Below are 12,257 nucleotides of genomic sequence, written 5' to 3'. Positions count from 1 at the left end.
TCCATCAATAAGAATTTAGGTCAGAGCACTTACCTTTACTATTAGATCAACTAATATATTTCCTTGTTGCTTCCTCTTTGTAGTGGAACTGATTATGCAATGAATTATTTTTCTTTTCGTCTTGTTATCAGAATATATTTTCATCAATTTAAATGAAACTTTCATACTGGAAATTAAGTACATTTAAATTTTTTCTCTTTCTACATTTAAAATTATATTTCAGACCATCAGATTTGGGATAATACAAAAAATTACATAAAACTCTTCTGTTGGCTCTACTACAGGAAATGCTGAAGGAAAACGTCAGAGAAAGCCAACTAAGAAATTATTGGAATCAACGGAAGATTTTGATCAGCTGTTTATTCCCAAGAAGAAATTCAAACGGGACCTTCATCATTCAATTAAGGTATGTGCTCTGACATATAAAAAATAATTTTTTTCCACAGAAAATGTTGCCATTAAATTAAGCTAATTTTATTGTTAAAACCTTACTAAAAAGAAGCTTATACTTCTCACAGCAAATGCCGTGCAGGAGTATTGATGTGTTTTTGTATTTATTTCATGTCCATATTTATTTGTTACCAACTTTGACATGAAATTGAAGGTGTTTTTATTTTCAGGAAAGGATGCATTTTGCTCCTACACATTGTAACCAATCCAAAGCAACAATGTCATCAGTTACACTAATGAATTTTGAGGTGTTTCTGCGGTAACTGATATCTTTAGAAGGATGTCTCAGGAACATAAACATTTTTGCAACCACAAGAAAGGCTTAGGCACTTGAACATATTGGTTGTGTTTCCTAATTTGGCAAAGGAGAAATGACATGCATAATCAAAGGAGGCCCAATATTCTGTCATGAGATTTCAGATGATAGAGCAGAGTGGTAGGTAGCGATTTCATTGGCACATTGCGGGAAGGTGTATTCAGAGTAGATCTGAGGCAGATTAAAACTCGTAGAAATCTTTGAAGCAACAGTATCAAATTGAAATTGCCTTAAAATGTTGAATAATTATAATAAGCTTTCCCGAAGCATGTTTGTGCAGTGAATTTTTTTTTCCTTGAACTGTAATAGGGAGGTCTTCTGGTGTGTATTGTGCAGTTCTTGTCAAGTATTTTGTTTTCTTGGTTCCTTTCTGATGCAGCAAGTTAAAAGATGTGGGCAAGATGTAATTAGTGATCATTTTAAAATCATGAACCATTTTCTTTCTATTGTTTCTCTAGTAGAGTGACACAGTTGGTGTAGCGGTTAGCGCAATGCCTTTACAGCGCCAGTGATTGGGACCAGAGTTTGAATCCCGCACTGTTTGTAAGGAGTTTATACATACTCCCCGTGTCTGCATGGGTTTTCTCCGAGGGCTCCGGCTTCCTCCCCCCATTCAAAACGTACTGATGTTAATGAGGTGTAAATTGGGCGGCATGGACTCATGGGCTGACCGTGCTGTATGTCGAAATTTAAAATTTAAATTTGAAACCGGTTCAGGCTAATTATTTTGAAGTTATTGCCCAAGTACTGGAATGAAACTTTAATGATATAAATCCAGGGAGATTATTTAACTCAGTGGGGGGGGGGGGGGGGGGAATAATTAGCATATAAACTCTTTATAATACATATAACTATTAGTTAATGCTTGAGGTTCAAACATGTATTTCTATTTGGGTTGTTTAGAAGTGGAATAACAAAAATACTTGTGGCAATACATTGAGGTACTTAAAATGTATGCTAACTACAAAATGCTAAATGACTAATATTAATGCTATTAATCAGATGGTGAGAAAATGTGCTGTTTCTCTTCTCATGGTCCACTTGGGTACCCCCTGATCTCTCTAGATGTCTTGGCTCTAATTGTGCTCTTGCATCTGGAGCCATTCCAAGTGTTAATTTTGAACAGAATAATCAAATGTGCTGTCCTTTTCTAATCATGATGGATTCCTCTTGAATTTTTTCAGGCCTTGACTTTCAAACAACTTCTTTAAAAAAATAGTTTTCCAGGTTCAATGTGCACTGTATGCATAATTAAGATCTACAGCTCATGTATCCAAACTACTTTCATTTTTATTTGTGTTTTTGTTACTAGAAACAGAATGATGCATGATTCAAAATGGGTTGCTTGAAATTTAATGCCCTTTCAGGTGGCCCCAAAGCACCCCCCATGTAAAGCTGCAGATTATCCCCTCCCTTGTGGCTAAATACCTACTTATCTGAATGCACCCAGAGTGCCTCTGAAACGCAGATGCCAACCCTCCTCGGGGAGGGATAATCGGCGGAGCTCTGGGCTCCGCTGACAGACAGACTGTAAGTGACTGCTTAGGGGCGGGCTGATGATGTTGCAGTGACATCAGCCTGAGATGCAGGAGTGTCACTGACACACTGATCTGTGCTGGGACCTCAGCTCAAGTAAAATCTTAGGATACCTGTGATCACATAAATGCAGATATGTAGTTAGTTCACCAATCTGGGTACACACTCGTCTCCATGCTGTATGCCTGTGCATCGTGGGACCTTCAAGTGTTACTTCACACTGCTGTCAGCAGCCTTGGTGCGCTTCAATGGTGTCACATTGGTGGGCGGAGCTCCAGCTCCAGTCGGCCATCCTCCATGGGCTCCAGAGGATGCTACATGGCACCTCTGCCCTTTCAGGTGGATCATGTAATGCTGGAGCAGCCTTGTAGGGCTGCCACCTGAAAAGTGAGTATGAACTTTTCAATCTGTTCCTGTCGCTGGCCTCAAGGTGGAGGGTTCACCTGAAAGGGCCTTTAATTTTTTTCTCGGTTCAGTTTTTCATTCAATATTGTTGAGATGTGACTGTCATTGGCTGATCCAGTTGCAAAGGGAGGAACAGAGTCCCAGATCCCTGATTGTTTGCTGCTATGACAGTGTTAAAAGGCCAAGCTCTAGTCAATGAATGCAAGTTGAATGAACATGGAACACTACAGCATCTTGATATTGTGTCAACATATATATTCCCTCCAAAAAAAAAACGAAAGCCTCCTTACATCGTATACCCTCTATTTTTCTTCATCCATGTGCCTGACTAAGAATCTCTTAAATGCCCCTGATGTTTCAGCCCCCCCACCAACTCTGACAAGACATTCCAGGCATCCACAACTCTCTGTATATAAAAAAAAATGTACCTATGATGTTAACTCCCTCTTGAACTTTTCCAGAGAACCCACCTCTACTACTCTCTGCGGCAAAGCATTCCACAGACCAACAACTCTCTGGGTAAAAAAATTTTTCTCATCTCTGTTCTAAAGGACCTTCCCTGTATTCTTAAACTATGACCTCTAGTCCTAGTCTCCCCCAACATCGGGAACATGTAATCAGTTTCTATCGTGTTCAATCCCTTAATAATCTTGTATACCTCAATCATATCTCCCCTCATCCTTCTAAATTCCAGTGTATACAACCTCAATTTATCCAACCTTTCGACATACGTTAATACTGCCATCCCGGGAAATTACCTCGTGAATCTGCACTGCATTCACTCAATTGCGAGAATGTCCTTCCTCAAATTAGGAGACCAGAACTGAACACAATACTCCAGATATGGTCTCACCAGGCCCCTGTACAACTGGAGAAAGACATCTTGACTCCTATACTCTATTCCACTTTTCATTTGCCTTTTTCACAGTTTGTTGAACTTGGATGCTAGCTTATAGTGACTGATGAACAAGTACACCTAGATCTCGTTACACTTCACTCCCTAACTTGACTCTATTTAAATAATAATCTGCCTTCCTGTTCCTGCCATCAAAGTGGATAACCTCACATTTATCCACATTAAACTGCATCTTCCATGCATCCGTCCACTCACCTAACCTGTCCAAGTTCCCCTGCATTTTCCTTACATCCTCCCCACACTTCACACTGCTACCCAGTTTCGTGCCCACTAATAAATTCTAAAATTAGGTAATCCCAAACCTCCATTTATTTTAATATTTTGAAGGAAAATTTGTTTGAGGCAGAGATGCTTGTTCTTTCAAACAAAAAAAGAGAAATGAGAATCAAATGAGTCAAAAAAGGATTTGGAAACAAAAACCAATGCACCTTGAAAGAATTTAGGCAAAATATTCATTTTGAAAATATTAACATGTCCAATTAAAGTAATCAAGAAAGGAGACCATTGAGATAGGGATTTCTTAACATAATTCAATAAAGTTAGGAAATTTTCCTTAAACAAATTTGTAAACTTTTTAGTAATAGTAATGCATAGGTAGTTAAATTGATTTTTAACAATTTTAAAAGGGACAGAGGAATCAAAGGAGCAGGAAGAGTTCAAAACAAATATTTCACTCTTATGCAAGTTTAATTTATAATCTGAAAACTGACCAAATTGACTGAGAAGTAACAAAGGATGTGGAATTGAAAAGTCAGGATTGAATATGTATAGCAGAAGATCATCAGCAGAGAGAGAGACCTTATCAATATTTCCTTCTTTCCAAGCCCTTCTCATGCCCCTTTCTAGTTCTCCTGTTCTTTCATAAGTTCCTTCTTGGCTACGAAATCATTCTCACGAGCCCTTCCTGTTTTTTCTTCCTAAATAATGTTTGCTTCTTTCTTCCTCTTAATTAGCCTCACCTCTTTTGTCAACCACAGTTCCTGTCTCTTACCATCTTTTCCCTGTTTCAGTGAGACAAATCAATCCAGAACCCCGTGCATGTGGTCTTTAAACATTCTTCACAGTACTTCTATTTTCTCTGGTGAACATCTATCCCCAATTGACTCTCCCTATTCTCTGTATCATGCCATCCCATAATTAGCTGTTTCCCCAATTAAATATTTTAACATTTTGTCTGCTTTTATCCTTGACAATAACTATGCTAAAGCTCAGGAAATTGTGATCACCATCACTAAAATGCATCTTCACTGGTACCATTAGTCAGCACCTTCACTGGTACCATTAAGTCAACACCTTCACTGGTACCATTAGTCAACACCTTCACTGGTACCATTAAGTCAACACCTTCACTGGTACCATTAGTCAACACCTTCACTGGTACCATTAAGTCAACACCTTCACTGGTACCATTAAGTCAACACCTTCACTGGTTCCATTAGTCAACACCTTCACTGGTACCATTAAGTCAACACCTTCACTGGTACCATTAGTCAACACCTTCACTGGTACCATTAAGTCAACACCTTCACTGGTACCATTCATCAACACCTCCACTGGTACCATTCATCAACACCTCCACTGGTACCATTAGTCAACACCTTCACTGGTACCATTAAGTCAACACCTTCACTGGTACCATTAACTCAACACCTTTGGATGTTTTTTGTAGGTTAGATGATACTTAGCAGGAAGTCAAAATAAATTTACTTTTTTGAGGCTGGTTAAGGATTCTTGGGATTAACTATTGATTTTTGATTGTTTTAACAAGTTTTGTGAAACTAAATTGATACGATTCTCTTTGCAGCTTTCCTTGCAGTCTGAAGCCAGAAACTCAAAGAAGTTTCAAACCATAGTAACTAATCCTGTACCACAGTCTGTGAAGTGCCATTCAGGTAAATAAGCATTTTATGCATTTGTCAGTTATTGGCATGTAGCGGCTTTCAACAATTTTAAAAAGTTATTTTGAATACTCAAATTTTTTATGTATTATTCTTCCTGCCTAGATCTTTATATTTGATTCTTGCATCTTTCGTGCATTGCTGGTGTAATCCCATGAATAATAACTGAAAATAATAATCTCTTCAAAACAATTTTGACCTTCCTCAAGTCAGTGAAATTTGCACAAGTTCCAAAACTTGTTGTCGAAAGGTTTTATTAATAGGTCAGCATGGTGGTACAGTTAATAGAGCTACTATCAGTGATTCAGATGCAATCCTGACATTCATGGGGTTTGTACATTTTCCTTGTGTCTGTATGGACTTCTGATGAATGCTCTAGTTTTCTTTCTTGTCCAAAATATATATACCCCAATTGCTAAATGAATTGGACACAGTAAATTGCCTCTATTGTGTGGATAAGTAGTACAATTTGAGAAAAGTTGATGTGAATTTGGAGAGAATAAAATGGATCAAAATAGGATTTGTGTAATGATAGGTGCTTAATGGTTAGTGAGAGCCAGTGAGCTAAACAAATCGTATTAATACTCTAATATACTGAAAATCAAAATTGTGTTCATGTTTGCAAACAGGATGATTTCTATATTACAGTGGATTTTGAGAAATTAGTTCTTGGGACAGAGGGGTCCTTAACAATTTGGGACTTGCAAAGACCAAGTTTCTTTAAATGAAGTTGAACAAATTTGTCACTTAATATTTCACTTCGATAATTTGACAAGTTATAAATGTGGAGGATACCTGCACTAATGATATCTCAATTTTGGAAATTTAAGGTTGCGTGTCCAAGGCAGGAAGCAAACTGGCTATTTTGTCCTTCACTTTCACAGTTTCTCTGCTTAATTAAAGCCGTTGTTCATTGCTGCCTAAGTTTATAGAACATTCATTTTGATTGATACCTTGTTGAAAGTTAACACAAATGTGCATCCACCATAGTCTTGGTTTCATTTGAGTCACTGAAATTTCATTTGGGGAGAGCAAAAATTGGCAAGATGATATGATTTGACAGCATTTGTGTGCGAATTTAAGTCACAAGGTCGTTACTAGAGATTACCAATCTTTTGAATCATGCATGGCATTGACATCTTCATCATGTACTGTCTTCATGCAGATTTTCAATAATTATTCTGGGGGACAGGAGATTAGATCACATATTATTTATTGTCATGTAATAAAACAGAAATATAATATAACAGGAAATTTGCCGTAAGGCAAAGATTCGCCATTAGCTTTCCCCGGCATCCATTACAGTCAGAGAAAGAGAAGCAAAGCTTCCCTTCAGAATCACTGAATGTATGTGAATTCGCCTCCAGTGCTCCCGCAGCTCTGCAGCCACACATGACTACAGTTCAGTTCAAACCATCAGCAACCCGAGCTCAGATCTAAACCTCCAACACGATGAGGAACCCTTTAGCACGCAGGGTCCTTCTGGACCCTTTATTGCCCTCAGCACCCTCTCAAGTACCTCATGAACCAGTTCTCCTGAGCAAGTCTCTAGCAGCTCACAGTCTGGTGTGAGTCCTTTGACCTTAAGTCACCAGCATTCCACTGCCTGCGTGCCTATGTGGGTTCCTCACCCACAAGTTGCCAACTTGCTCACTCGTTTTCTTTTCACCACAAAATTGGGGTAAACTCTCTTTATTCCTCTTAGATACAACACTGGATTCTTCATCCCAACAAATACCACCCAACCAAACCCCTCTGACCTTTTCATTGGCTCTTCACTATACAGGTGATCTCGATGCTTTCATTTTCCATCTTCTGTGTCTGAGATTCATCACCATGTATGAAGCCTTCTGATCTAACCCACGCATGCATGCTATTACTCCTGCACGTTGCCTCAGATACATCATCGGCGGCAGGGTACTGCTTCTGACGCAGATAAGTATGTAACTGTGTCAACACCCTTCTCAGCCTCTGCAAGAAGGCGACTGATTGGAACTATCCTACTATGTGATGGTCTGGAGGGCTGACCTCGTACGATACTACAAGGCAGGCGGATTATGCTCCGACTGACAGGGGTGTGAATGTTCCTCCAATGTTGACACCGATGCAGAACATGGACTGTCAATATATGCTGGCTTATATCGACAGAGACCATGTTAGTTTTCCCACTACCATGAATCACAAAAATGTTCAGGTGGCATTGTAAGACTTCAAAAGATCTGTCATAAATGGGCTGAAGTGATCTGCGAATGGCATCATGTCGAAGGAACACATGCATATAGCATTGTATTATCATCCAGCACATACAGTACAGATGACGCATGTTGTATAGGTCTAAGCAAGCTAATGCTTACCCGAAGACGGGCGACCATAATTCGCCAGATCATAGAGCACTGCCCCTGGACTCGGATTCACAAACTCACCATGCAAAGTCAGCGTGATGCTGTATACCATCTCTCCCACTGAACTTCCAATATCTACTTTTACAGCAGTATGCAAGCCAAGGAGAACCATGGACAAACGTTAGGCTCTTTCAGGTGGCCAGAATACCCCATTGTAAAGGCACATATTCTACCCCTATGTGGCTGATGAGATACCCACCTGAATTCGCTGAATGCGCCTCAGAGGCACCGACACCAACCCTCCTCTGGGAAGGATAATTGGCAGATTGCCGGGGTCTGCTGAGGCACTTGAATGTGCAGCCGCTGTAAGCAGCTCTATCAGCTGGCGCCCCAACTCCCTGCTGCCTGACTGTCCCCACCCCTCCCCGCTGCCTGACAGCCCCCCTCCCTGCTGCTGGCCTCCCCTGCCCTGATCTCCCCCACTGGCCGCCCCTCCCCTGATGTCCCCCGCCGGCTGCCCTTGCCCCAATGTCCGCTGACGGCTGCCCCTGCCCAAAGTACCGCTGATCTCCCCAGTAGGGCAGGGTCTGTCAGGCAGCAGGGAGGGGCTGTCAGGCAGCGATGAAGGGGGGCTGTTGGGCAGCAGGGTAGGGGGTGGCCGACGGGGGAACTTCAGGGCAGGGGCAGCCAATGGGGGCTGCCGCTCCTGCACCAGGGCTACTCTCTGCTGCTCAAAATAATAATGGCAGACTTCCCTACCCATAAACCCCCACGCAGCTAGATACTGTGTGGGAAACACAGAGTGGTTCCACCTGCGTGGGGGATTATGCATGGGGAAGAAGGCCATTGCTATGCCACATATTTATTATGGATGGTGCTACGGCACCAATTGCCCCACCTCCATCAGATGCGGAGGCACTATGAGCCGCCTCTGGATATTAATAGGCCCTTTCAGGTAGACCAGGCAACGCTGTAACAGCCTTTTAGGGCCGTAACAGCCTTTTAGGGCCGTAACAGCCTTTTAGGGCCGTAACAGCCTTTTAGGGCCGTAACAGCCTTTTAGGGCCGTAACAGCCTTTTAGGGCCGTAACAGCCTTTTAGGGCCGTAACAGCCTTTTAGGGCCGTAACAGCCTTTTAGGGCCGTAACAGCCTTTTAGGGCCGTAACAGCCTTTTAGGGCCGTAACAGCCTTTTAGGGTCGTAACAGCCTTTTAGGGCTGCCACCTGTAAGGTGAGTCTTCAGGTTGGGATCAGCTCCTGCGCTGCCCCCAAGGCAGAGGATGCACCTGAAAGCAGCTGTTCACTCCACATAGATGCATCGCCACCTGCTGTCAACGCTGTTTTCACTTGGCAATGGAAACGCTCAACAAGGCCGTTGGCCTGCGGATGGTAAGCCATAGTTTGAAAATAGGTAATGTCAAAAAGATCAGAACAACACCAACTCAAACTGAGCCCCTCGATCCATTGTAATAATGCCCTCAGAGATGTCTTGACAGGAATAGCCTTCTGTCAACTGGTATCCCGGTCCTCATACATGAGCAGATAAGTATATCCTCTGGATGGCGGAAGCGGGTCTACCAAGTTCAGGTGCGTGTGATGGAAATGGGAATCTGAAACAGCAAAATCTTCTTGCCTGGATTTCGTATATCTGGAGACTTTAGAGCAATGACACAGCAAGCAGGTTCTTGCCTATAATCCAACATCTTCCCCATAATGTGAGGCCAGATAAAGCATTCCATAATCAGTTTGATCGATGTACTTCTCCAGGATGTGACAGATTATGAAGAGCCTCAAAAATCTGCTGGCACAAAACTTGGTATTCCTATGGAAAAATAACAATGTTTCACCATATTCATCCAGGGTAACATCTTGTAGATGGAGACTGTGTTGATCTGGCAATACCAAATGAGATTGGGATTGGTGCATTGTGCATGACCCATTACAGTGAAATTGATGGCAGTAATTGTATGCAAGGCCTCAATATCATACCTGCACAGGGCTTCAGCCATGTCATGTGCCTTCCCTTCGATGTGCCATATGTCCGAGGAAAAGTGTAAGATAAACTCCAAGTGCCGAATTTCTCGTGGCAAGTAGAGATGTGCGCTTGTACTCGCGGTATATGTAAGAGGCTTGTTGTCTGTATAAATGATGAAAGGGTGACCTTCCAACAAAAACTGGAAATGTTTCACTGTGGGATAGATGGCTAGGAATTGTTAACCAAGCATACTATATTTTGCCTGCACTGTGACAGCTTGGCTGAAAAGAATGCCAGAGGTTCCAACTCCCTACATTCTCTTTATTCTAACACTGTTCCCACAGCATTGATGGAGGCATTCGTGATAAGTGAGAGCAAAGCGTTGGGCTCTTGATGCATGAGCATTGTGACATTCACAAGTGCAGTCTTCACATAGTTGAAAGCACACATGGCATCGTCTCCCAAACTCAATTGTCTTTTAGAAATGGACTTGTCGGATCCTTTTAGTTGTTCGGTAAGCAGTAATAAAGATGCTGCGGCACTCGGCAGGAAGCAGAGGTAGAAGTTCCATCGTCCCTTTCTTTTTAAATATTTTTATTAATTTTGATTTTAAAGCAGAAAAAAACCCATAAAAGTATAAAAAAATGATTGTGGAGTATTAAGTATAAACAACAGATTAAATCATAAAAAGTGATACAGAAATCATAAGACATATCCATAATTCATAAACATATGAATAATTTTATCCAGATAAAAAAGAAAACCAAACCCCATCCCTACTTTATCAATGTTGTATTTTAATAAGCATACTTAATACTTAAAATGAAGGTTTGCAATTTCACTCTTCATCTCAGTCTAAAATTTAGAGGATTATTGATTTTTTTTGTCTCTAATGTTTGTCTCTAATCCCTTTGTACATTTTAATACTATCAAAGATCCTACTAGTATATTAGTTACAGATGCACTGTGTAATCAGAAAGTTGCTTTGATTAATATGTACACTCCGAATGTTGATGATCCTGAATTTTTTAGGCAGGTGAGTTTGAATGAATACATGCTGCTTATGGCCGGAGACTTAAACTGCTGTCTTAACCCATTAATTGACAGATCTTCAAATCCGATGCTGTCTTTATTAATGATTTTTTGTTAGATTATGGACTTGTTGATATGGTATTTTCTACACCCTAATGATAAAAAGTTTTCTTTTTCATGCATTCATCATCAATATTCCAGGGACTTTTTTTGTTGATGGCTTATGGCACAATTACTGTTTGTGATCATATGCCTTGAAACTCCTTTTTACACTCTCTGATGTCACTCCTGGAGCCAAGCAGTGGCAGTTTAATTTTACCCTACTTCAAGATGAAAAATTTGTAGACTTTATTAAGGAGCAAACCTCTTTTATTTCCTTAACAGATTTAAATGAACAAATGCCGAGTTTAACTGTCTGGGATGCGTTTAAGGCATACCTCTGGGGACAAATAATTTCCTATTCATCTAGGTTTAGAAAATGTACAAAGGAAGAATTATTACTACTGAATAGTAGGATTAAATGCTGATCTTTATAAGGAAAGAGTAGAACTTCAAGCGCAACATTAATTACTTTTAATATACCCTATTGAAAGCCAACTTCTTAAACTAAAAGTCAGTATCATGTACATGGGGATAAATCAAGAAAATTGTTAGCTGGTCAATTAAAATCAAATATAGCTAAAAGGCAGATTACCAAAATTTGTAGAAAAGATGGTAGCACAGTGTTTGATCATGTTGCAATTAAAAAGAAATTTCAGGAATTCTATTCTGATTTCTATAAATCTGAGTTTCCTGGTAATTCTGTCTCTATGGATAGATTCCTGCAACGGTTGAATGTTCCTAAAATTTCTCCTAATGATCAACTTTTATTAGAAGCTGCAATTTCAGAGATGGAAATTTTTAAAGCAATATGTTACTTTCAGTCTGGTAAAGCCCCAGGTCCATATGGTTGAGTTTTTAAAAAATGTTTTGCTAATATACTTTACCCCGAGTTTATAAGGTATTTAGTGATACTAATCATTTTATGAACCATTAATTTCCTTAATTCCTAAGAAGGATAAGGATCTTTCTGATTGCACTTCCTATAGACCAATATAGTTACTGAATGTTGATTCTAAAATCCTTCCAAGATTTTAGCTAATAGATTGAAAAATATTCATCCTCAGATTATCTCTATAGACCAAACAGAATTTATAAAGAATCGATATTCACACTTTAATTTCCGTAGATTAATAAATATAATTTATTCCCAATAGCTTAAAACTCCAGAATGTGTTGAGTCGTTAGATGCAGAAAAGGCATTTGATAGAGTGGAATGGAAATATCTGTTTGAAGTTTTTGAAGTGCCAGTTAAAGAAGTAGACAAAGGCAGCGTAGCCAGTCAATA

General features: G+C 40.1%; 1 protein-coding gene across 11 annotated transcripts in view; it reads left to right on the top strand.

The window, feature by feature from the left end:
- LOC138743475 (uncharacterized) overlaps positions 1–12,257 on the top strand; it is a 192,718-nt gene that overhangs the window by 97,072 nt on the left and 83,389 nt on the right. For all 11 annotated transcript variants that reach the window (XM_069898910.1, XM_069898911.1, XM_069898909.1 and 8 more), the window contains 2 exons: positions 285–406; positions 5,428–5,515. In XM_069898910.1, the coding sequence (XP_069755011.1) occupies positions 285–406; positions 5,428–5,515 (210 nt within the window). The remainder of the gene's footprint in view (positions 1–284; positions 407–5,427; positions 5,516–12,257) is intronic.

Source organism: Narcine bancroftii, chromosome 9 (assembly GCF_036971445.1).
Source record: "Narcine bancroftii isolate sNarBan1 chromosome 9, sNarBan1.hap1, whole genome shotgun sequence".
NCBI lineage: Eukaryota > Metazoa > Chordata > Chondrichthyes > Torpediniformes > Narcinidae > Narcine > Narcine bancroftii.
This window is presented reverse-complemented; position numbering and strand designations above follow the sequence as displayed.